Source organism: Ischnura elegans, chromosome 5 (assembly GCF_921293095.1).
Source record: "Ischnura elegans chromosome 5, ioIscEleg1.1, whole genome shotgun sequence".
Classification (NCBI taxonomy): Eukaryota; Metazoa; Arthropoda; class Insecta; order Odonata; family Coenagrionidae; genus Ischnura; species Ischnura elegans.
The window spans coordinates 37720782-37748655 of NC_060250.1; the positions used below are offsets into that span (position 1 = coordinate 37720782).

Sequence of the window (27874 nt, forward strand, 5' to 3'; positions counted from 1 at the left end):
CACGCGTTTCACATTTGTTTCGCCATCTTGCTTGGGAAATTGGTTATGTGGGTTAGATTTGCATTCTTTTGACCGAAAGAAAAGACGCCTACGCAAAGTTTGTTTACCTTAGTGTTACGGGACTGGAGAAATCCTCCTAATATATTTCGCGTTGGGGTAACCGGTTTTATACCCACGTCTCTCGGAGTGAAGCTGATTTTTCAAATCAAAGTAGTCCAAGGCATGGCTTCAATAGATCGAATCCAATAATTGGGTAAGTGCTTCAATTTACTGGTATGATTGCTGTCAAGTAATAATTGTATGCATGGATAATCTTATGTGAGACTTATTTTGATGCATTTTAAACTGCTTTTGAAGTTAGAAAGATCCATAATTCCTGCAAAATTGTGTCGAAAAAGTACCTCATGACGTTGTAGTTGAAAGATTCCTCCTCTGTGATTGTAAAGATGTATTTTAGAACAGTTTAACGAATTTTCGGGCAGATATTTGTGATCGTGTTAGCTCAAGTTCAAATCATCTTGCGTATGTCGTGGGGATTAATCAGAGTCTATTATCCTTTTATCGTTGTATTTGTTGACATAATTTAATCTGTATCTCCTGAATGGTTGTGTTGAGGTTCTGATCGCACTGGTGAATTTATACTAATTATTTATACAACTTTTGCAAGGTTACATTTACCTAAGTACGTGTAATTGAGATGCATAGCATTGTGTTTTGATTATCGTGTGATAGAGCAAAGAAGTGGATTATCTAAAGATAAAGACGAAGTTGTAGATATTAGTCCGCAATGATTATAGATGACCCAACGTCATGGGTTTCATGGTTTCACTATCTTCTGTTGGTGATGCAAACCCTTGTGAAATATTCTTATGGGCATGTTTACGTGAAAGAATTGCACAATGTTAGTTTTGGGGATTTACTCCATCAGGAATTGGAACTAGATAACTGTCTGTCTCATTATTTTCTACTCAACGAGTATTTCCAATTCTGAAATTCGCATTTTTGCAAAAATTTTGGCAGGTTTAATCGACCTTGATTTAACGAGAGCAATGTAGGATTTGCATAGGCCATCATTCCCATAGTAGTTATCCCCTAACCTTGGTGACTTGCTATTTACCTGTGTTGGTAATGCTTCTAGACGTCATTCCATGTCAACTCTACCAATTCTTGGGGAACCCTACGCTGACCCTCTCAAGTTTTGATAATTTTTTTCAGTATCTAATTACAACCATAGTTGAGAAAAATCCGAAATATTTTTTGCCAGCTACCAGTTCTTTCTATGATATGAGTACATATTTGTATGCACCAAGTTACAGAAGAAAATTCCACCCATTGGTCAAATTATGTCAATCAACTATTTTTGCATTATTATTTTTTTTTAAATAAGCAAGCTTCAGCATTGAGACTTACAAATACTAAAGTAAAAAAAACTCATATTTTCAAAAATCATGTTACAATGAATTAACTTGCAATTTTTTTAATTCATGTAATGAAACATGCCTGTTTGACACATTTCCTTCAAAAGTGCCATTTTAATATGCATTTAAAAACCACTTATAGCAAGATAAAGCAATCAGAATTGGAAGTACTGTTGACCACAATGTTGAATTCACGGACATGGGAAACAATATGTATGGAACATATTTGTTGAGACTCGGTAGCGGATACAGAAAAAATTCGAGGCAAAAGATATATTGATTTACCTTTTATCCTGATAAAACTAATCAAGTCACATGCAGACTTTAAGAAATTTTTAATTAAATGTATTACACACACATAAGGCAGTGCACTTACATGCCATCTTATGATATAAAAAAGTTATAATTGTGGTTCTGCAATGTTTGGCAATACAGGTAGGCCTGCAAGGGGGAGGGGGCACGCGTGCCCTGCGCCCTCCATCAGTATATGCCACTGTTGAGACAATCACTGAAAACTGTTTAAATCTTCTTAAAATGAAAGAAAACTGCTGCTCAGCACACACAAGTACATCTGTATTTTGTATCAGTTACTACAATAATGGCCACAACAGTTATTTTCATTTTCATTTCTAGAGTGTTACATGCTGATGGCATATTCATATTTTTCATTTTAATATCATCCCTTCCTCCAAAAGAAAAATAAAAAAATTACCCAGATTTAATCTTTTGCATAGCAATCCCTTAGCGTAGCATCTCGAATCTGACCCTTTCCAATGGCTTGGTTAGCAGGTCAGCTAGCTGATTAGTCCCGCTGATGTGCTCCAATCCTTCATGAATTGCCTGCAGCCACTAACTTTTATTGTTGAACTGCAGTGCTTCAGAATATGAACTTGGATCTTTGTCTTCGATAAAAGGAGGTCCAGCCATGCAAATATAATCTCCGCTGGTCATCCATTCTGGTTTTTTCTTTTCATGCTTCCCTTTTTGCTTCTCTTCAATTTTTTTATTGATTACTCTCTTTCGCTTGATACTCCACTTCCTCCAGGACAGTGTGTGGTAATGTATTTTTCTTGTTCAATTAAAATTTCTGCCTTATCATAGCTATTTTCACTTGACTTTTAATTCACTTCAGAAATCGGATTGAATAGATTGACTCTTTCTCATGTTTTCTTGATCAGTTTCAAGTTCAACAATGTTGGTGCGCAAATTGCAAACAACTTCAGGCTTGAATTTTACTTCATGGCTTTAAAAAATTTTCTTCTGATAAGGAATCCTGACTCTAAATCCGTCCCTTTTGTTCACGGAACCAAGATGTCCATTGTCCACAGCCTTGTTGACATACTTTGAGAATAAATGCTCGTTCACATGTACATAACATTCTGTTCCATAGATTCTCAGTTGATTCTGCCTTCCTATTGGTCGTCCATTCCACAGTTCATATGAAGGTTAATTTTCAATGTAGGACTTCCCAGTGTGACATAAAAGAGGCAGTGTTGCATGCTTCTGCCCACAGTAGGGTAGTTTCCTTCATCAAAGAAAACAGAAGGCATTGATGCGATTCATTACCCTTTATTAGTGTATTCACGATAAACAAATATTTGAATTTAGAAATCCCAGTTTAAACGAATGTTAATGGTTAATTTTAACCTCATTCGAAAAAGGCCAGATTGGCGCCCACGCGATGCTACTCCACGTGGCATCACAGGGGCCTAGATGCTATACGAGTTTTACATCGTCTGAGATTACCAATGCATGCATGAGGCATGGAGCTCAGGGAAACATCACCTATTAAAATTGCCTATGGTTGGAAAGTTTCCTTCGTTTAATAGGGTATTAATAATCCTTATTTAAGCCAATTGCTACTTGCTAGCAGGGTACTCTGCTACCTGCTAGCAGCTTGCATCCTAGCGGTGCTCATAGCCTCACACCAAGGTGGCCTCACACAGTGGCAGCCGGAACCAGATTGACCTCATACAGGCTTTTCCCAGCATTCATACTTATCCATCGCGTTTTAGTGCGCTTGAAAATTTTCACTTTTCATTTGATCATGAAAAATAGATATATATCGTCCTTTAAAAATCTAAAATCTTGAAACACGTACTCAAGGAGTAATTATCTTTCGATTTTGGTAATTTAAAAAAAATAGGAAACCACCGTATTCCTTTGGCAACTTGCTTGGATTCAGCACAGAACGAGCACATTCCACAATCATGCGGTTCTCTTGTTCTGCAACGCCATTTTACTGTGGTGTAATGCAGTGCTCTTTTCCTCTGTTCGAAAACAATTCAGAAACTTAATTGTTGTCAAATTCTTTTCCTCTGTTGCTCCTGAATTTTTTGATGACGTGACCATTTGTCTTGGCTTCATTCAGGAAGTGTTCCAAGATGTTACCAACTTCACTTTTCTCCTTACAAAAAAACTCTACTCACTAAAATCATCTTTAAAACAAATGTAGTAGCACACTCTTCCAAGTGATTGTGTAGACATGGGTCTATTCACATCAGCGTGATTTTGCTCACCAATAACCATTGTGCAATTAACTCGAATCTTGAATGACAACCAATGCATATTTCTTAGGGCACTCTATTACAAAATTCTTCTTTGCACCCGTGTATGCTGATATTCATTTGCTTCAAGACGTGTTTTACGTGCGTCTTGTGTTGATGGCCGAATCTTTTGTGATAAACTTGCAGTGTATCTGATGGGGCCACTTAATTTACTTCTGTAGGTTGTGCTGGCTTTACAATGTATATGTCAGGAATGTATGAACCATGGCTTACATTCCATATATATATGTGCATCGGAAGCGTGCTGGGCCCATGACCTGTTGAAATTCTTTAAAAATGAAAGAAAAACAGCTGCTCCGCACACACAAGTACATCTGTCTTTTATATCTGTTACTACAGCAATGGCAACAACACTTATTTACATTTTCGTTTATAGATGTTAGGGTTGGTAATGGAGTTTTGTATTAAAGTGTGGACATTACTGTTTGTAGTCAATTTTTTATCATGGATGAATGTATCGCATTTCCTCTAAGTTAAGCCTAAAAGAATTTCATATGCTCATGGTAGATTACTATTTTTTACGCATTCTTGAATAGTCATCTAAATTTTCCAATCACATTTTCTCTCTCGTTACCAGTTACCAGGTATGGGTTGCCTTAACATAGTTTTGAGTTCAAGAGATTTTTATTTCATGATCAATTTGTGTTTAAGATTAGGATGAAGCAATCACTTAATGGTGTTTAATGCTCTGTCATGGTGAGAACATTGAAGGTAGATATCTTTTGAAGGAGATAAAGGCTGTCCCCCATGGTATTATTTGTAAAGATTAGTATAATATGGTTTTAAAGATTAGGATAGCTGTTGTTTTTTACTCAAGTGTTAATATGTGAAGAAAGTTCTATAAAATATGTTGACAGTTTATTGAACCTCATCTAATAGGGATTACTTATTTATTTTTTTACAGCTTTTATATTAATTAAGTAGTGGAAACCTCCTAGTACCAATAGGTTTTTCAATGGCTAGCAAGTGTGGTAATGACAATGCAGAGAATGCATTGTTAAAGGAAGAGCAAGCTAATGACCACGTTGAATCTTTAAAAGAAGAGGAAAATGGTGGTGGTGGTGTTGATGCTAAAGAAGAGGTTAAGTGTGATGTGAAAGTTGACAGTTTTGGTGTTAAGAGAGAGGTAAATTGTGATGTGGAGATGGAAGAAGTGACTCAGAAAAGAGGTAATTCAGATGACCCTCCTAATGGAAGCGGTGCGTGTGAAAATAGTGAAGGGCAAAATGATTCGAATGTAAAAGATTCAGATGGTCCTGAAAGTGGTGGAGGGGAATCGAGAGAAGTGTTGGGTGAAAATGATGACTCTCGAGATGATAATGATGATTTTCCTGGCATCAAATCTGAGTTGGTCGTTTTGGATGAGGTGGGTGGGGATTCTTTGGATGGTAAGGAAGACACTGATGATTCTCCAACTGATTCAAAGGAAGATGGCCCAGATGCCAACACGTCATCTGCCGCAGCAGGCGATGAGAGCAATGATAAAGGTGGTCAAAGGAAAAGCGTAGATGACCCGTATGCATATGTAAGGCGGCAGGATTTTACTTCAGAAAAATATAAGATAGAAATCAGAAACCTACCCAAGTACTTTGGTTTTGGGGTGAGTTTTATCAATAACTTATTCATTGAAGTTTTGACTGTTGCTTTACATCTTCCATTTTGTTATTAAAGGTTTGGTCGTAGTTGATTTGGATATCATAATTGTTCAGTTTTTGAACTTTGCAGGAGCTTAAGAAACTCTTGAATGACAAGCTGAAGTTGGCCTCCCATAAGATGAAACCAACAAAGAATAGAAGCCAGGGTGTATTTGTTTGCTTTAAGAATGAAGCGGATAAGGCAGCTGCTATCAGAAAACTGCATCGTTTGCCTTGGAAAGGGAAACAGCTCTATGCCGTGGTTTGTTGAAAATATTAGTTTTTTTTTTTGTGCGAGCAATTTGAAAAGTTTTTCAATTTAATACCCTGGTCTCAATGTTTTTAATCACAGAATGCTAAACCTGCTCCTGACCCACTGGTGAAGAAGAGGAAGCTTGACAATGAAGCTGCATTAAATGAGCATGGCAAAAAAATTCGCCTTAGCGATGAAGAGAAATTGAGGAATTCCACTACTCCTTATTGGAACATCCCATACGATGAGCAGGTAATTTAAAACTTCTTTGAATATACCGGAGAAGCATAAACCATAGCCCTTCATCCAAGCTGTACAATAGAATTTACCACCCATTTTTGATGGAATTTTTGCAAAATGCAAGTCTGTGGTACTGTCCAATGGATATTTTGTACATGGCTGACGATTATATTAATTAAATATAAACATGGTTTTTTGAGCAAATATCTCGGCAATGGAGGAACCAATCGGGATGATTCTTTAGACAAATTCAACTAATCATTCTTTGTTTACCAAAGGAAAGTACCATCATACACTTAGTGAGTGATGAAAGTTTGTAAAGTTGATAACCTTGAGGCCATGCTTGGCATTTTTCGTACTAAGCATGATACGAATCTCAACTTGTCTTTCTCTCCCCTCTCCTTTCCCTCCTCTCCCCATTCCACTTGTTTTCTCTGGAGTTAGTGACACCGACCCTTGTTAATACAAACAATGTTATTATGAAGTTCTTGTTATTATGAAGCATATCACTGGTCCTGACGAAAAGGCCTATCCAATTTATAGTAAAAAAAAAACATTATTACGAAATTACGAACCTCAGTCCCGGTTCCGGCAGTTACAAAATTAACTTTATTACGAGGTTCCACAAATAAGCAATAGCATTTAGGTGGATATACTCTAAGCCAAGTTTCAATAATTGTGCCATGATTAAGTTCTCCTCGTATACAGTGCCCAAGAGCATCAATTATGGTTCTTTCTTCAGTGTACGTGAAACATCATATAATAAGCTTCATTCCAGAGGAATCATGGTTACCCACTCATAACCGCTCGTAAATTGGACTTACAGTTAGTCCTCTTCCTACGCACATTCGATTTACGAACTTTCAGTGATACGAGCATTAAAAAATTTTGTATTTTGAATTTGGTGCCTCTCGATTTGGCCAATACGATGCCGTGTGGCATAGAGGAACTCGCACTTTGGGCATAATCTGAAGGAAGTATCATCAAATCCATTGTGAAGTTAGGAACTGTTCAGCGTTTCACCCGTTCTTCCTTACTGCAGGGAGCGATTTTTTTGGCTCCGGCTGCATCGCATGTCCAGCTAGATCAAGAAAGATTTAGTTAGCTATAACAGTTCATAACAATCGTGAGTTAGCACAAAATTGTGATGCGGTGTTGCATTCTGCAGGATAACCGTACTCCTCGATGCCTTTCATACAGTCAGGCCGGCGAGAATTGTCTGATGGCAGCACAAAAGGAGGGGCGAAAAACCCTGCACCAGCACGGCTTGCAGCCAATCGCTGCCCTCGAAAAGCACCTCACACCCTCGCCTAGTCATACAACGTTACATGCATATTGAGCACTGTAATAAGCCTGAACCACAAAACCTAGCCCTTTTTTCAATTAACCAAAACAAGGGATTCTTTCCTTGAGTCCTTCACACTCTTGGTCCCTTCTGGCTCCTTTACGGAACCCTTTTGATTACATGTGACGTGGGCGTTTCCCTTCATTACCCGGCAACCTTCCACCCTACCCCGAATTAGACCATGCTGCCTGTCATCAGATACCTCTCAGCGCTCGGACTGTAGATTTATCAACTTACGTACAAGGCCTCGAGTTTGTATATCTTCCTGTATTCTTCTGTATACTTCCTGTATTCAGGGAAGATATCAACCCTCGATTGTATCGTGCCACATTCTCCTATTGAGAAACTGAAACAAATTTTCTTGTTTTTTAATATATTTGCACGTAATTTAATTGTGTTTATTATATAGTGTTTTTTTTTACGATTCCTTAAAGAAATTTTTATACGAACGTCGTTATTACGAACCTCGGGTTTTTCGGTCCCGTGAACTTCGTAATAATGAGTCTACTGTAATTATCAAGTATGGGATTAAGTCAGAGATTTTTTATATTTTTACAAGGCTCTCAGTAGCAAGCATTACTTGCATCTATTTTTGGTGACATATGGTGTGGTGGTTCAGTGACCATCTTAATTATTCATATGTTATTACTTATTAGTGTTTATCTGCAGCATTTATCTAATACATAATTATCACACTGGTATGGGCCACTTGATTTTAAATGTTTGTTGTTAGATTTGTTGTATGGAATTTGGTCAGGTAAGGCTTTTAATATTTTGCCTGAAAAGAAAATATGTAGACAGAAATGGGTAAAACAATTGTCTGGGGAACTTGAAACTACATTTTTGTTATTGATTATTAAATCGTCAAGTACTGCACACATTATTAATAATGTATGTGACATCACTAAGCTTTACTGTCATGTATAAAATTTTGTCCAAGTTATTATATTAATCGAAGCGAATAATTATATTGTTACTGATAACATTCTTAGTATTGCATTGTTGATCAGTATTAAGTGACTGGTGGAAAATTTATATGCTTGCTTCCTAAATTTTACTGCATTTTTTACGTCAATATTTTTAATCTTTTTTCTTGTTTTTGTTTAGCTTCAGAAGAAGTATGATTATGTCTCCAAGGTTATGTGCAAACTGGCTGATCAAATTTTTGCCATTAACCACATGCTGGGACCATGGATAAAGCGGCAAAAATCCAAATACAAAGGAATGGCATGCAAGTTGCTAGATATACGAAAATCTCCTGTCCATGATGGTTACAGGAATAAATGTGAATTCACTATTGGTAAGTCACTTTTTGATGAGCTATTAACTAAAAAATGTTGCCTTTTAATGTGCTCTCATTTTGAACACCATGTCAATGGGTTTAGAAGCAGATGATAAAGTTCATAGTCGGGACACAGGTTGGTGTGAGGAGGATTTTGCTTCATTGGTGTGTCAATGGTTTCATTGAAGTTTCGTGGGTGGTAGGCTTCTCTAAAATGGGGCCTGCTGCTGCTTCAACTTTAACATAGTTCAACATTGACCATGGAAAGGATTTAGTGAGAAAAGGATGCTATCTTCACACATGTGGTCCTTAGGTATGTGATAATGTGACATCACATTTCATTCAAAGTTGCTAGCAATTGGAAGAAATGTAATAATGCAATATGATGCAAATTTTTAATTCTTTTAAGGTCTTAGGTGAGTTTTTGCTATTGCTGTTTTATCAGAAGGAAAAAAATTATATGTTCATCAGCGAATAGTTAGTGTTTGTAAAGAAGCAGCAATGTCATGTTTAACGACAGAATTGTGTCTTATAATGTATTTATTATTTTGTACCTAAAGTTGGCTTATACAACCACATAGATTGGACGGAAGCAGGTTCAGTAACATGCTAAGTTACGTATACAACTCGCCGGTCAGATTTCCATTGGCTACTGCGTTTCACAAACATCTTTTTCCTCACATATTCAATGGAGGAAAAAGCTTTGTGTCCAAGGAAAGGATTTTTTTCTCAGGAGTCTTGGCTTATTTTACTATGTTAATGAATTTTGATAGTTCCTTATAGTGAGTTGTATTCTAGCCATCAGATTTATGCAGGGAGAATTTGCCAAGGTCTTCTTATTTCTTATGCAATATCTCCTCAGCATTTCCATTAACACTAATTTTACTAATGGCTTTGGGTTTGGTTTTTGTGGTTATATTTGATTTGCAACTTCAACTTGTTTTAGAAGTTGTCGTCCAGTGTTCCAAGAAATGTTAATCAGTTTTTCAATATCGAGAATAAATATTTTCCTCAGTTTTACATGGAGATGTGTGAAGAATAGCTTTTTTACACAAGTATGCTGTTTTGGGTGAAAAATAGTAGTTATTGTTAACGGGTTACTGTTAGATTCAGTAGTATTTTAATCCTTTTTAATGAAACTAATCATGTCCCTTGCATTTAGTTTAGGAGGTTGTTTTAACAATGAAGTATAAAGCTGTTAAACTGGGGGTGGCTCCTGTTTTAGTGGCAAATAGGTTTGCTTTTTTTGGGATTGAATCTGGATTTTTGAATTTTTATTGCTTGATATTCCTTCGAGGAATGTAGCCATTTATTAATGGTAAACTGTTCCTCTGGTGCAATGAAGTATTATGAATTCATCATCATCCCAATTACGTTCCTCGCTGATGATATTGGGTTGACACATAACAACGTCGATGAAAATTTTGGAGAAAAGGAATCACTCTACATTTTACCTTTGACCTGCTTAGGAATAGCTCAATGGAAAACTTGCTCACAATTCTGAAGTAGTTGGAAAAAATTATTGGAATGGAAATTATAGCCGTTATCTTGCAACCTGCTTCAGTTTTCCTTAGACGCCATGGTTGTACATAGCTGGTGCTGAATCTTTTCCTCATATGTGAAGAGGATGACAGTGCATGGAGGAATAGCACTTAATATTTTCTTCAGGAGTGGAATATCTTCTAGAGGAGCAACTCTCCATCTTTCTTGGCTGACCATGAGTTTTAAGCTCCAATAGTTTCTCATTGTCAAGATAATGGCAGAATGTGAATGGAAATCATTATATTTCCACAAAACTGTGCTTGAATTGCATATGTTTTTATTAACTCACATACTGTATGTGCCATGTCAATCATTGTATGATTGATAGGATTTTTGCACCAGCTTGAGTATTGCTGTTACTCTATTTTACTTAATCTTTGAGCCTATATTTGGAGGGCATTAGATGAAGATAAATACTGTCGGTGCATCTTGCTGAGTATTTATTACATTTCATCTCAGTGTCCTTTCATGTACTATGGATCTGGTATGATTTTGATAACTACTTATACTGATCACTGATATTATTGTAAACATAAAGCATAAATGCCTTATAGTGGCTGTATTGCAACTTCTGATCAATTTTTGAGGCTCAATGAAGCATGTGCTCGTGTGTACGTCTCAGGAAAATTCCTTAGAAATGAAGAATTTAGGTCTTTGAAAACAGAGGAGTGTATCCAATTGTATTCGTTGTCTTAGAAAAATTGAATTTTAGATATCCTTGACAGCTACTAGAATTTGGGAAAGATGTTATTGTTTACTTCTTTCAATGAAAACATTATGGATATAAAGTTGGAACCTCAATCTTTCTTCCATCTTCTTGCATGATTGGTGAATATTTTCTCAAGTGAAGACATCAAAATTCCTTTTGTTTTGTATGCCTATGGAAGAGTAAGTTTACTGAAATTAATTAGCATCATCTGAAGAATGTTGGAGTGATGAGATGTATGAGCAGATAACTGGCTGAATGGAACCTGCATGGCAATCTTCTTTAATAGCCAATTTTTTTACCTCCCTCCTCTAAGACATCCTTGTTTTGCTGATGCCAATGTGTCATGTTAGCAATACTTGGCAATGGCTAGTTGAGGGTGTCCAAAAGGAATACATTTATTGCATTTAATAGTTATTCTAGAAGTGGGCCATCATCGTACTTAATGGTTTATTTTAACCATTGGTGCTCATTCACCAGTCTTCATGGCAGCTAGGTTAACTTTTCACCTGTCATTCAAAAGGTTGCAGTTTGAGACCTGCATGGGAATGGCCTCCCCATCCAGAATTTGGGTGTGATCTAGCTGACTAAAGTCACTTTCAAATCTCCTGATAAAGGCCTAGGCTGTGTTCTAATCCACCGTAAATGCACTCTTTTGCTCTTACCAGCACTTTTTGATGGTCACATTTCGGAAGTGAAGTCATTAGTTCATTTCCAATCCACTTATGGTCGTGACCCAAAGAGTGCATAGTTGAAGAGTACGAGAGAGGCTAGGATTCACCCTTCCTCACTCTTCAACGCTCTGTAGATGGGAATCAACTGGATGGCAACCACTAGAGATGGGAATTTCGGTTCATTTTGTGGACCAGATAGGATTTGATTCATGGCAATGATTTGGCTCTTTAAATTGTTCATAATGAACCAAGTGAATCTCGAGTCCGAGTGAAACTGAAATCCATGTGAAAGTCAACTTACTGCATTTAAAATATAATGACCAGCTGCTATTCACAGTGATTATTATTTTTTATTTTTAACGACATCTTCTGTAAATTGTTTTCAGATTTAAAACCTCTTCAAGTTTTCTGAATATTATGCTGTGCAAAATTAGTAGTCCACAATTATTAAATTTATGTTGAAATGTAATGGCTACAATTGCAGCCACTCTCTCTCGCCTTTGCCGGATTTGATTCGTTATCATTTCTGCAATTCTGCATAGTGCTATAAAATGTCGCGACACAAGGAGAAAGATGCAATCACCGCACTGTTCTTCCGGCCTCAAAATTTGTTATTCAACTTTGTTCAGTTTCGACCTCTGCCACTTGACAACGGTGGCACTCCTTCCAATCAGAGCGTGAAAGAGCCAGTTAGAGTGCAAGAGCAGAGTGTACACCCTATGAATTGGAACGCGGCCCTAGCATCTGTATTCTGTGCCATTGGGAATGTGGATAAATGAAGGGATGAATTATTCTTTTGTTTTGAGAACTGAAAAATAACTTCATCTCTGGTTCTAGGTGATGAGGGTTGGCATATCATTTTTCTCTTCCCCCTATGCATAAGATTAATAATGATAGCATCACTTTCTGACCTTCAGCGATGCTAGCCTATTTGGATTTTGGTTTTTAAACCATAGTTATGGGTCCAATCAATTACACTCTGCCAAAGTGCCGCAGTGGTAATGAATCTTAGTGTGCAGTAATCTTGATTTTGAAAACATGCTCCCTTTTGAATTCGGAAGTTAGTTTGTATTTTTAATTAAATTTTCAATTTATTCTTTAATTTTTGGTCCCCTATTCTTGTAAAGATATTTGTCTTGAAATTCAATGCCGTTTTAGTACTTTGTTTAGGTGGATATTCTGTAATGCAAAAGTCATTTAGGAAAGCTTTGTGAGTAGGTGTGGGATGTGTAAGTTGATATGTTAATGTGGAGGCTGTAATCAAATGTTGGTTAAATGGATATTGTAACCCAAGAACCTGCAGACACATTTACCAACTTGCTTTCCATATTTTTAATGGCTTTTGTGAGTCCTCATTTGGTTTTGGATTGATGATAACAAAATTGATGGGAGTATAGTATGAATAGTAAACGATGGAGAAATCTTGTCTTTGTCGTAATCTTCGTCAAGTGGATAAATACACACATTTACCTTAAACTACAATCTTGACTCGATGGAAAGGCTTGTGCATACCAGTGACCCCTAGAGCTACATTAGTTTGGGATATTTACGCTTAGTTATGGAAAGGTCACAATGCCAGGTAGATCAAATGGTAGGCGACTGATGGAAGATAATTAGGATGATAATGTCATGTGAAAATGCTGTTTGAATGGACATGGACCTGCCTACTATCTCTTCCCCAAAAATTGGGAGCAAAATCAAATGAGCCTGAGAAATCCAACAAACAGTCCTGGCCATTAATGGTGGTTTTCATGCAAGCCAACATGGTCCAAGAGGTCATTACAATGTAAAACTCCGGTGGAGACTTCTCATCTGCATCCAAGATAGATGACTATGAAGATGTTGAAGAAGGAGGAAATAATCAATATAAGGGTAAGGGATGTTAATACAATGTTGAGGATAGGTGAGCTCAAAAAAATGAAAGGGAAATGTATGTAGGGAGATTGAATGTAGGCCCTTCCATTTACTCTGCGAATGGTGGCAGTTAATTCTTCTCGGAATTTCATCTGGGTTAACTTCCAGGGCCGATCTTGATAAAGGACTTTGGATTTGACGATGGAAAAGGATTTCATCGAAACGTCAGCAGCGATGGAGATTGAGGAGATTACCCGGATATAAACCCGAGAAGAATTTACTGCCATGGAGAATAGATGTTTGGACCCTGTGAGTTGGAATGGAAGGATAGTCAGGACTAGTGGAGCGATACCTATGTGGTATTGTAAAGTGGTGGTCTACATCTACATACTTCCCCACAAGCCCCCTAAAAGGCGAGTTGCAGGGAATGTTAGGACACCAGCCAGTTGCACAGAGAAAGGAAATGCTCTAATGAAATTACGACTGGCATTTATTGAAATCCTTGACGGTTCAGGGAAAAGGGAATTTGCATTTTTTGTCCGTTTGGCAAAATATCTCTCTTCGTTTATTGCTTCTGTCGGACCTGGAAACATAGTGGGGCTCTAATATTATGCTCTCCATGTTACTATTAAAGATTCTCAATTGTTCAAACAATCTAAGCCTAGCGCGCAGCCTCCGAGTCTCCAGCAGCTCCCAGCCTAGTTCAGTTAACATCTGGGTAACGCTGTCTGTGCGCCTGTAGCAGTTTTTGACGAACCATGCAGCCTTCCTTTGTATTTTATTCAGTTCGCGGATTAAGTCTTCCTGCACCGGATCCCATATGCTCGCTGCATATTCAAGGTGCGGTCGGATGAGTTCGAAATAACATATTTCTTTTACTTTCTCATTCAAAAATCTTACCACAATAAGCTTGACGAATCCTAATTTCTTGAGGGCTATTCTGAAAATATTCCTTTCATTTGTTCCCCATGAGAGGTTTGAGGTTATCGTAACTCCTCGGTACTTGACTTTGTCTGTCGCCTTTATGTTAATACCGTCCCCAGCATAGACGTGGTTAAAATTGGACGATCTCTGCAAAAAAATGCACCGGCATGCATTTGCTCAGATTAAGTCTTAAGTCCCAACTCTTGGCTCCACAAATAAACTTTGTTTAAATGTGATGATAGAATTTCATAGAATGATCACTGATTTCGTGATAGGTGACGGCGTTGTCAGCAAATAAACGTATTTTACTGCTAATTCAGGAGCAGAGGTCATTAATGTTTATAGTTAACAAAAGGGGGCTGATCACCCACCTTGTGGAACACCTGATGTCACTTTAATTACATCAAGGCTAATTCTGTCAAGAACTACTTTCTGTTTACGATCCTTCAGAAAGTCATCTATCCAGTTTACCACTGTTTTGTTTAATCCACGTGACTGTAATTTGTATGAAAGTTTGTTGTGAGGTATTGTTTCAAAAGTTTTCTTAAAATATAGAAATAATGCATCAACATGTCTTTTCGATTCACCAGATTTGAGAACGTCAGTAAGTAATAGCTTTGATAATCAATGTGTGTGATGAAAGTCAATAAGTAATAGCTTTGGTATTCAATGCAAAACCAGGTGAGAGAGTGGAAGGCATGGAGCTAGTTAGCAATAGGAATCTGGAAGTGGAAATTGTGGAATCCTTCTGTAGGGGAAGGGAGGAATGTAAATGAAGTATGGTAAATTGGATTGGGGATTAAGAATGACCTAGGGAGATACACGAGGTTTTTGAAGGAACTAGTCATTCATAAGAAGCACATGGTTTTAATATCATCATGGGTGGAAGTACACTTGGAGGAGTCTCTAGGGATACAGGGCAATATCTGCTATTTTATCCCATGCTAAGGCAGAGTAAGGTAGGCAGTGATATGCAGTGTGAAAAACTGGTGCAGCTCCCCTGTGGCAGATCCCAGTTCAGACCACAATATAGTCATAATGAGATTTAATTAATGCTTCAAAAGATGTATGAAAACTTCAGCCTGAAGATTTGTTGGAGTTGATGTATGTTGTGGTTTTTTGTCAATGAGTAGGAAATGGTAGAGGGAGACATTACCTCTAAACAACTGTAGCGTTTAAATCATGCTAAGGTTTATTCCAATTCCTTAGCAAATTTTAATCCATCTTAGTTTTTTTTTTTAGGAAAAGCGATTGGAAAAAAATGAAGATATCAGGATTAATGCTGCAGTCGTTTGCATTACACTGTTTTAAATGTCAGCAACTTCTTTGAATTTTATGCAGTTATTAATGCATAAATGGAAGTTGACTTGTCTTTTCTCGCCCTTGGATTTACACAAGGGTTTCTTGCAGACAGAAGTTGGTCTGTTGCATGGTTTGGCTCCAGGTCCTCTGAAAATACCTAGTTGGAGACATTTCCTTGCCTTACACCAAGAAATAGCCCTTATTGGGCATTCAAGGACATCTGGGCCATATGATTGTTGTTTAGGTATCTCTTTGCTGACGATGTCGCATTGAGGTATTCTCATGTGTGCCATGAGCACACTTACGGTTGGCGAGTCATGCCTGCCATCAGTGTGAGCCCAAATGGGGACACTCACCCACTATGTTGCGGTGAACCTGGTGGGCATATCTTACCTCCGTAATTGCCTTTTAAGCATTCCTCCCATGCAGACCACATTGTCGCATGCCTCAAGCTGTAGGATTGATCTCTCCTTTGAAGTTGGACGAAGGTGGCAGAACATTCCTGCCTTGCATTCGCCTCCACTGTCAATGTCTCACTCGTCCATCAGGTTTTAGCGACGAGACAAAGGAGAGGATGGTTGGATTCCGCCTGGGTAGCTACGTGCAGGGCCAAGTTGGCGTTGGGCCGATCGACTCCTTGAAGCACATACCTCAAAGAATGAAGGATACTGTTAAGGTATGATTATTTTAGTGCTTCTTCGCCATGTTCCATTGGTGGGCTCAATGTCTTTTGAAATGTGTAGCTATGAATGTGGTGTGTCTCATGTGTGATGGAAAGTGAGAGATGGAGATAATTTATTGAATCCTTATAGGTGTTGGTTGCCAGAGCAGGTGGATCAATGCTTGATCTAATATATGAGGAGACATGAATGTCCTCTCACAATCTCCAAACTGGATTCTTAGAACGTTGTTAACATACTGCTTCACATGATGCTTTCATAATATTGTGCAATCTTAAAAGTTGTTGGCTAAATATTGCTTATTGGCTTAGTTTGTATTCTTATAACAAGGTAACACTTATTTATTTGTTTAACAATTGTTCTGATTATTCAGGTATTATATTTTATTTTCCAGCTATACTCCTGTTGTGATGAAAATACTTTTTTCTTTTGATATGGTGGGATAAGATTTTGCACATGATTTTGTGTTTTTATTTTTTGTGAAACTGAATAGTTAGTATTATTTTTTGTCATTTAAAATTTTCATTTAAGTGACGGCTAAATTTCAGCTGTAATTAATTGTTACCTACTACTGTCAGTTCAATTTGACATTCTTTTTACTCTATGGCTAACGCTGTTAGGTAATTAATCCCTCCACGTATGTAATATTTCTTGCTCATCCATTCTAAAATTATTGTTTAATTTGGGGAATTTTGTTTGGGGAAGTGCCTAAGCAGTACTCGATGAAGTGAATTGGTTGCCATCAATCATTCAATACTGTATCATTGGGACACGAAGCTAGTATGTTAATTGGTTACCTACAAGACAGTGAAATTTTATGAGACATCCCTCAGAGTTTAAAAGATATCAAGCAATAACCTGAGTAATTATCCTGCTTTTTCATAATGACATGGATGTTTAGAAAAATGTGGCATAAATTAGGCAGCGTTCAGCTTTAACAGCAGACACTACCGCATTGCAGGAAAAGATTTCCACGCATAATTACATAATTTTCAGTGAAAATCATGGAAATAATGATGAATAGAGAAATGTAAAATGAGAAGCAAAAACAAATACAGTGGAACTTGGTTAGTACGTTTCTGAAGGGACCACGAAAAATGAACGTACTAACCAGGAAAACGTACTAACGAGGAAAGTAAATAATAGCCGTCGGGGTTATTGCAATCAGTGAAAAAGTCGTCATAATTACAATTACTATCGGTAGTTCTCATAGGATCGCCTTCCTGAACTCTTTTCACATTTAAAATCAAGAAAATGAGCGCTACCATGAAAAACAATACCATGTGAATAAAAATCGCAATTTTTCATGGACATCCCGGAGACGATTTCATGATTACGGCGTCTATCTCCCGTGATTTATCCTATACATATTTACAGAACAAGGACGAGTGAAGCTCAGACAAGCGAAGACAAGTCATTTTTCTTTCTCACAACGTACTCGGAGAATATAACAACAACCCGGAGTAAGTCAACTGGTTTTTTAAACATCATAAAAATTGGGCAAAATTATATTGACTTTCAAATTACGGCAACAGCCGTAGACATTCGCTTCTGGAATGATACCATTTCGATTGTAAAATCGATCGATATATCGACAGATGACACGCAAGATTATTAGATTACGACGTAATTACAAGAAAATTTTATATTAAACAGTTGAAATTTACTTTCAAAATTTGTCTAATGTCGTCTGCTTTCGTTCCGAGATAAAGTATTTTTAAGCTAAGCTTCGCGTGGAGATCCAGAGGATCGTCTGTTCCCGCAACAGTAGTCAAGTAAATACGCACGACGTCGAGTTTATGGAGCAGTACTGCTTTAGATAATGTGGGAATTGTCTAATACCTTAAAGACTCATTTCTTCATCATGATAACTCGTGCAATAGCAACAATTGCCCACTCACGAACTTTGTGCGCAGCAGTGGGCACTCCCAAGCGCTCCAAAGGCAACAGAAGGTGAGGAGCTCGGGGTGGGGAAAATTGGGGCTTCTTATTGGCTGTAGTTTTTCATAGTCAGACATTCCCGAAAAATGGCCGAATTTTATTATTCAGCACGTCACAAGAATTCAGAAATGCATTTGGATAAATTACGGTAGAAGAAAGAGATGTGGAATGAATGGAAGAATGTTAATGGCTAATAATAATAAATTAAATCTTGAATTCAGACGTTTGCGACCCTTAAGAAGACACTAGAGAACGAATTGCGGGTTGCGTCACGGCAAGCAATTGAGCGTACTAACCAGGAAAGCGCAATTTTTTCAAACGTACTAACCAAATTCTTCTACCTGTATTTTGTTCGGATGGTACCGGGACCGAGGGAAATCGCCGTACTAAGGAGGAAAACGTACTAAGGAGGAACGTACTAACCAAGTTCCACTGTAATTAAAAAAAAGTGTTGACTCCGAGAATCGACCCTGGGTCTTCCGATAGGGAGTTGTACACCTTAACCACTGAGCTACATTTCATTCTTGGTTGAAAGCTGTTTCTAAGGGAATATATTAGACATGTTAATGTCAAACAGCATTTTTTGTTTAACCCTTAGGCTGCGGGAATTTTTTTAAATGGTCAGCATGGTGAGTGCGGGGAAAACCTTTTTCAACGTTTGACCAGATTTTCTTACCACTGGCAGCCTTTCCTTAAAATTTTATTGCCGTCCTTTTCTCGGTTGCTTGAACTCGGCCCAACCTAGTGGCAGAGAGCACAAACTCGTCTTTCGAGGACTGGGCACCCTCACCACGGGGAGCCCTACCCGGATTATCCCTTTTCTGAGAGAGAGCTCCCTTTTCTCCACGGCGCATTCACGATGAAAACAATTCCAACGAATCCTTGCATTTCTTAAGAATTTATTTATCTTGCTGCTGTTCATTTGCTGGGGAAACTTATTTGAACACCATAGTTTCTCTTTCTTATACCTTTCTTAGGTGGTGGGTCTTCCGTCCCTGCGTAATTACCGAGGACATATTATATTCATGGTCTGCTGTCAGGGGGTAGGGTGGGCAGTCCCGGATTAATAGGGTCCACTACCTGCTAGACACAGGCCTGGGGTCGACAGAAAAATATCTTCCCCGCTCATTTCCTGCACACAGTGGCAGCAAAATTTTGGTGCTCCCGCATTAAAGTATTGGTTATATAACCCCATATGGGGGTGATTCATGCACTCCTCCCGATGGACTACAACATCACAAAGTTTGATTGAAATCTGAGTACCAGTTTTGTGACACCCTTGTTAGGTGTACATATATGCATGTGGCTGTACACAAAGTTACTTTTGATATGGTGCGCTTAGAAATTGAGATGAGGTGGGTTGACTTAATTTCACACCCCCTTGTAGGGCTGTAGTTCTAGTGCCTGTTCTACCTGAAGTTTTTGGAGGCAGTGTGAGTTTATTTTAGGGTGATGGAAGGCTTCACCCAGAATTTGAATGCCCTATGATCTGCAGCCAAACACTCTAGCCATTAGGCTACCACGCTCCCCCACAACTTCTTACTATCATCTTGAAATTTTGTGGGTGTGTGAAATATTGTCAACGTTCACTTATGGGTCAAATATAAAAAAATTTCGTAAAAGAAATTACTTAGGTAGAAGGCATAGGCTTCAGGAAAAGGGACTGGTTATGCAGGAGTAATGTACAGTAAGTCCTTTATTTGTGAGCATTCGACTTATGAAGTTTCAGAGATATGAACAATAAAAAAATTGAAGCCTGCCCATAATTTCAAAGTTGGCTCCTCTGAGGTTGCCCAACACAAGGCAATGTTGCGTAGGGTAACTCACTTTTTGTGAACAGTCTAAAAGAAATATCAATTAAATGGCTGAGCAGTCAGGATCTGTTTAGCAAAGTTTTCCTCCCTGCTGGCAGCAAAATTTTCTTGTGACATGCATTTGCCATTCCTTGATATTCGGTTGTGAATGTATGTTCTCTTCCACCCTAAATAAGCCTGGGTCAAATAAGCATAAAATAAATATTCTTAGTAAGAACCTAACAATCTCTCATAAAAAATAGAATGTGATGAAAAAGTGTGTCACTATTAAGAACCTCTTGCAGACTCATACATTTTTGAATAATGAGGTCTCAAACGCCAGCTCCGTCAATACATGTTATTGCTTGGAATTTCGACTCCCTATTATGATTAATAGTTGTAGATATTATGTTTTATGTGTTAAATTACTTGTTATTTCTCCCAATCTATCCTTTATCAATGACATATTTTGTCCTTTATTGCAATTATCTAGGTATTTGAAAAATTCATAAGAGAATCTCCTCGAGAACCATTCAATTCAGAAACTCACTCTGGCCACTGGAGACAACTTACTCTTCGCTTATCAACACTAGATCAGCTGATGGCTATTGTGATAGTGGATTCGAGAGGTGCAACACCGGAAGACATTGTGGCATCCAGGGAAGAAGTGAAGAACTTTTTTGAGAATGGTGAAGGAAAGGATTTGAAAGTTGATTCACTTTACTTCCAAGCATGTGGCAAGAGGTATGTCATAGTATTTCTTTCCTTAATAATTGTGAGTTTTTTCTTTAAGGTGTTGATTTGTTGTAATACTTTGTTTAAAAGTCAGTCATAACAGTTTCACTGTGATATTATCCGGTGATGTTATCAGTATGAAACAGAATTATCAGAAACTGAGCACTGTTGGCTCGTAAAGACCTACTGTTATTCTGACAACCTGGGCATAAAATTTTTCAATAGGCTTCCATCTAATGTAATGTCTGTCACAATTGATAGGTTTAAGTCCATAATATGTTTATATCTCTGCAATAATCCATTGTATTCCATTCAGGAATGCTTTGACTTCAACTTTACAAATATAGTGATGTGGTATCATATTTTTAAATGTGTATGTGAATGATGAATTGTTTTCATTTATTTTTTTCTGATGACATTCGAATGTATTATTTAACGTGGCATGAATGAATAAAGACATTATTATTATTATTATGGTTGAATGAAATGGATGTATTATTCAGAGGTCAGAAATGAAATTCTTGGGCCTTCAAAGGGCCTGCGGGGGTTTATGACTCATTAACTCATTTATGGAGTGTATTTGACTGAGTTTTGTTTCATGACTTCATATCTCTGATTCTTATGTATCTACCTCAATTTTGTGCCTATCTAATGTCTTTGATTTGCATTATATGAAAGTTATGTGATTGATGATGCTATACTGTGAATAGCTTTAGCAACCATTCATTTTTATTCTTTTTATACTTTTAGAGAGTCCGGTAAAGAACCACCAAAAGTGGAGCATTTGTTGGGGGAAAAGTATATTACAGAGTCTCTCATGGGCTTAAAATTTCGTATATCTCCTGAGGCATTCTTTCAAGTTAATACTCCAGGGGCTGGAGTTCTATATTCCACTGTTGGCGAAGTAATAGAATTAAGTCCTTCGACTACCGTTGTGGACATCTGCTGTGGTACTGGCACAATTGGGCTATCCTTGGCCAAGGTATGATTGTTTTCTATTTTCTTGATTTTTATAGTGATAGGAGTTCATCCATTTATTTCCCCATTAAAGTTTATTCTGGGGAAATTTTTGATGGCTAAAGTTTTATAAAGAAATATCAACCAGGGATAACATTAAATGAGTGGTTGGGTTCCAGGGATTTTCATAACTTGTTAATATGGACGTCAACTGATATTTTTAATATTTAACTCTGAAGATGCTAAGATCCATGACAGAGAGAAGATATTGAGAGAAAGAGGGGAAGGATGATAAAAGAGTTGATGAAGAGAATTGAGCCAAGTGACTGACTGAAAAAAATACAACTTGGGTTTGGGGACATGTAGGGGTGATGATTAAAATATATGTTTTGTGTTTTTAAACCTAAATTAACTGATAGAATACCTGTAATATCATATTTATCCCGATGTTGTCCACCTCTATTTTTGAGGAATCAATTCTGGAAGAAGTAAGGTGCTTGTACTCAAATATAAAGACCCCCATTATATGCTCATGGAGATTTTGACTATAAGGAGAACTATTTTTAGGGCTATAAGAGCTATGAGGATTTTAGTATTCTGCTATTAAACGTTATCTATCCCTCCTTATCTATCAAGGTTTTTTTCTGTTTACTCCACACATTTGCTGCAGTTTAAAGTTTGAAACACTATCATAAGATTGCAGATGTGACAAGCAGTAAATTGATGCCAATTGATTTCATTTTGCAGCTTAAGTCATTTGTTATCATCCTTGGTAAATATTTTAAAGACCTGGTCACACAATGCCATAAATCACTCAAATTCAAGTAAATTCTCGTGTTATAATATTTGAATATGTGGTTGTGGGGTGAGTTTTTTCTGTGAATTCACTGGAATGACTCAAATGCTTGCTTTTGTTAATTTCCTTTATTAATGTAGCATTTAACGTCTTAGAATCTTGTGTGAGTTTCCAGGTTGCCTCATGAATGCACATTCACTTCTGAAACTACTAGCAATAAGGATCTACCTTTTTGTCTCCGAGCATTATACAGTGGAACCTCGTTAAAGCGAGTATGGGCTATAGCGACACCCCCGATATTACGATAGATAGCCAATGCACCGTCAATTGACCCTATGATAGGCGTTTTAAAAAATTCGTTTTTACGAGACCCTTTCGGTGTTGGCTCTCGCCATAGCGAGGGTTTCACCGCCGGAAGACTTTCATCAAGACTCCTTAACCTCTGTAATTGCTAGCGATCTGTTAGAAATGAAGTTAATGGAGTGCTCGGTCTCAAATTTATGTGGTAAACTGTCGTTCGATAAATATAATGATTGACGAAACAATGCTTTGCATGATTTTTATTCAGTGCGGCGCTTATAAATTGTTTGAATAGTTAGTCGTTATTTGAGTGAGGAAATTTAGTGATGCAAAAAAACATCGCCTTTCGTCTGGATTTATGCTTACGTTTATCGGATAGATGTTTATCTGTCGCCGCACCACTCCTGTTCCTGTATATCTGTTCGCAACAGGTATATTGGCTATTATTTGCTCCACCTCCGGTAAAGCGACAATTCGCTATAGCGAGGGTTTATTAGTGCACCGTGGGGTGTCGTTATATCGAGGTTGCACTGTATGTGTTCAAGGCCAAATCTGTCAAGTATTGAAACTGTTTAGACAGTCATTAATTGCTGTAAGGAAAGTGATGCTATTCTCAAATTCCACCCTTCAGTTATCTGTGGCAAATTACCATTGGGATAGGCAACGGTAAAGACATATTTGTTCCTTTTTTTGCTCAGCATTCATAATTTCCACTTTGTTATGTGTGTCTGTGGGTAACATCACCTCATGATGTCTACAATATGTGATTTTGAGTATGTGTGTTCATAATATGGAATTTGTTGGCTTCTGGATTTCTTGGCTCTGGAATAAGACTTCCAGCAGATTTTGTGGTCATATCTTTTGTGAGGATTGCCAAAAAAACTGATTTTTGAAGAGGAGGCCACTTTTAATTTGGACTGTGGATGGGTTAGTGGAGAAAGATAAGTCAGTATCACATGATTCTTATTTAAGGTCTTCTTACATTCATGCCTTTCACATGAACGCAAAGTTTTATTCGTAATGCAATAATACCTGAGTGAATGAGAAGGTAACAATGAAAGACCACAGCTATTGCATTAACTTTTCAGAATTCATATTTGGGAAGTGTGAAATTTTTAACTGCATGTGTATATTTTATTTCTTGTAGGAATATTGCAATATGTCTTATTTGTAATGACTTAAAAATTCATTACCTCATTTCCTTTTTTTAGGATTGTGGGCAAGTACTAGGCTTGGAGATAGTTTCTCCTGCAGTAGAAGATGCAAAAGTAAATGCAGTGGAGAATAATATTTCAAATGTTGAATTTTTTACGGGGAGGGCAGAGGAAATATTGACATCAGTTTTGACACGAGCTAAAGGAGAGTCAGTATATGCGATAGTCGACCCACCACGCAGTGGATTACGTAAGTTTTTAAAATTCCATTGATGGTGATGTGCTCCAGAATTAATTCTACAGAATTACGCTAAGTATGTAAATTCATTGGTTTTATATATTTCTCTTCTTTTTTCAGAACAAAAGGCTATGGTCTCTCTACGAGGAGCTGAGATTATTGAAAAGGTTGTTTATGTATCGTGTGATCCCCTTGCAGCCATGAAAAATTTTGTTGACTTAGCCCGAGTAACTTCTAAGGTGTACCATAGCTATCCATTGGTGCCTGTCATTGCTATTCCAGTTGATATGTTCCCTCACACTTCTCATTGCGAAGTGGTCATACTCTTTCAGAGAGTCAATCCTCTTAATCTGCCCAAGACTTACCCAGGCAATGAAGATGACATTGCAATATTATCTCGTACTCTCAAGGAATCACCCACAATGCCACCTGATTCTGGAAATAAAGATGGTGATAATAATGGAAATGATGCTGCAAGCAACAACCCTGATGAGGCAGGTAAAGGGGAAACCACAAATGGCAGTAAAACCACTGATGATGCTGTTGATCAGGTTCAGAAAGAGAGCCCTGCATTAGGGGACCCAAAGACAGCAGAGAAGGCCAAGCAAAAGAGGAAAAGGCCTGGTCGTAACCAGAGGTTGTATGCACGTATGTTTGGAAATTATAGAGAGACAGGTGTGCCGTCCTTAACAGAAGGACTCCATGGCCCCTCTTCGTCAACGAAACCTTCCCTCTTAAAAAAACATGTACCAGATAATAAGGCATCTGCATGTGGAACGATGGGGAAATTTGGTCCCCAGGGTCGTTTGGGTGGGAATTCGAATTCCAAGGGTCCAACTAAGCTAAAGCCAGCGGGCAAAAGCCCTTTTATTCAAAGCCTTAAAATGAACTCTTTGACAGAAATCAGGGAGAAGAGTTTTAATCCGAACCAAGGAGGCCCTGCGAAGAAGAGGAAGTGGAAAAAGAACTATCCACCCTTGAGAGGTGGTGTTGTTATTTATGATGAGGATGAGATCATGATATCCGAGGGTCCCAGGGGAAGTTTTCAGCCTGGTGGACCCAGGGAAAATCATCCTCGAAGGGCACCTTGGAAAGAAGGCCAACCGAGAGAAATGAGGAGTCGATCACCTCCAAATTATTCTTCCCGAGATTGCAGAGGGAGGGGAGTTGCTGGCAGTCATGACACTGGCTGGCAGAAGCTAGAATTGGGTGGTCAAAATTGGATCAAAGAGAGGGAAAGATGCAGTGGAAGCCCAGCGTTAAAGTTGATGAGGAGGGATGCTAGTCCTCAAGGGAGAGAAGGTAGGGTAGCTGGGCATTACAGCCCGAGCAGACTAAATTACAGGGAAGATTGGCCAATGCGTGGTGATGATAGGGCTGAACATGGCAGATTTGAAAGACAGAGACCAGTTCCAGACTGGGAGCTACAAGGGCGAAGAGGGACTGCCAGTCCGCATGCCAGATTCGAGGGGGAAGAACACTTGGAGAGGATTGACGATGAAAGGTGGGGTCCTGGTGGTTGTGCTGAAGAGTTCAGCTTTAGAAGAAGTAAGCTCAGTGGTGGTGTTGCCCCTGGGAGGTCTGACATTAGTGACAGGGGAGAGAGGCACAGCCGTACATCTTGTGAAGAATTTAGCTTGAAATCCCCTGAAATACTGTCGAGGTCAGGTGATCGTGTTGATAGACATTATGGTGAAGGATTTGAGTTAAGATCATCTGAAAGATACGACAGGAGATCAAGTGAAAGGTATGACGAAAGATCCTCTGAGAGATACGAAAGGAGACCTTGTGAAAGATGTGACAGGTCAAGTGAGAGGGTGTACAGACTCGAAATAGGTGGACTAGAAGGTGATTCCAGGCCAAAGCCATTATCTATGGAACGAGAGATCATACCACCAAAATTTGCGCCGCGCATGGAGCGGTACACAGAGTCTGAAATGGAGTTGAGACGAAATGCTGAAAATTTTATTGATCGGGAATACATTGCTCGGCCCTCATCGCCTAGGAAAGTGGCTGGAGTTTTGGGTTCAATGGAATTGCATCGAAAGAATGAAGTGATCATGTACAGGGGTCCAAATGATGATGGAATGCCTCACCCGTTGGAATTGGAGGGTAGAATTGCTGTAGCTCAGGCAGTTCCAGAAGACAGGGCTAGTCAAATTGAAAAGCGGTTTGAAGCAAATTTGCTCCAAAGGAATTACGATAGTGAATTTCCAAGTGGATCAAATGATCACAGTCTAATTGCACGGCGAGTTGAAGTGATCAGGAGGCCATTTATAGTGGACAATAAGTATGGCATGCTGCTAGATACTTCAGGAAAGACCCTGGGAACGGCTGAGGTCCTGCTGGTTACTACCAAGAATCATTTGTGTGACATTGATGATAGGAGGGAATGCAATCGAGGTCCGTCCACATCAAGGATTTTGGAGCAAAGGGAAATTGGTATGGTGCACTCTGGAAGTAACCTCTCAGAGTCACTTGGTGGTAGGTCCCAGGAAGTTTGGATCATGGAAAGGGAAATCATGGCACCATGGAGTGAGGTGGAGAGATCCAAAGTAATTTTAGACGAATCTGGTATGTCAGATGCAAATATGAAAAACCCTGTCTCCCCTCAAAATGCGAAAATGGTCTCATATCCAGTGCTACACTCATTTAGGCAAAAATTGCACGATCCACAGCCAAATTCTCAATACCCCCCTAGAACTCCTAGTCATTTTCTCGAAGAAATCCCCGAGCGATCACATTCCAACCAGAACGTTCCTTTCAGTTTTGCTTCCTCATCAAGCAGCGGGATGGCTGCTTCATTTCAAAGTCCAAACAGCTCATCTTCAAGGCCTACTGTGCCAACCCAAAATCCCCCCAGCATTTTAGGTCTCAGTTTAACTGCTCAAATACCATCATTGATACCTAACCAGCTGCGTCCTATGCAAAGTGCAGTTGGTGGATCCATTGGACAGAGAATACCACCTTCTCTTTCTAGCTCTGATTCTAGGATGGACTCTTGGAATTTCAGGCAAGCGACTCCTTGGACTGAAAGTAGTCAGCAAATGATGTCCCAGAAAAATCGTTGGTGAATTATCTTTATTGTTTTTCTGTTCTACCAAAAATTGTAGTTATTTGGAGGAGGCTGTGGTGGAGATATTAGTTTTTTCCTCCCTGGGAAAGTGCACATGTTGAGTCACATCATGTTCTTTTTCATGGTTCGATGAGAAATCATAAGCTGGCCCCAATTGGTTATCTATAGTTATAAGGAATAACTTTCCATAAAAATTGGCTGTATACAAACTGAATTAAAGGTCTACAGCTCAATTTATGCATGTGATTTGCGTTAATACGTTACAATGAGGGTTGGACTATAATTTTTGCCTCTGAATGTTGGTTCAAGCACTGCTTTTTAATGTGTTGAACAAAATTTTGTGTTGCCTTTTTTCATTATTATTGTATCAATTGTGAGCCTTAGAGGGAAGAGGTAGTTCACATGAAAATGTTTGTGGATTGTAACTTACTTTTGTTTTAATAAAAAGAAAAACCTTTGTTAA

General features: G+C 38.4%; 1 protein-coding gene across 1 annotated transcript; it reads left to right on the forward strand.

Moving 5' to 3' along the window:
* Positions 1-27874, forward strand: LOC124158743. The gene is made up of 10 exons (XM_046534012.1): positions 1-253; positions 4890-5585; positions 5711-5881; positions 5972-6124; positions 8565-8757; positions 16290-16417; positions 20649-20899; positions 21641-21872; positions 24155-24347; positions 24456-27874. The coding sequence occupies exons 2-10, from the start codon at positions 4941-4943 to the stop codon at positions 27407-27409; spliced, it is 4920 nt and encodes a 1639-aa protein (XP_046389968.1). The 5' UTR covers positions 1-253; positions 4890-4940; the 3' UTR covers positions 27410-27874.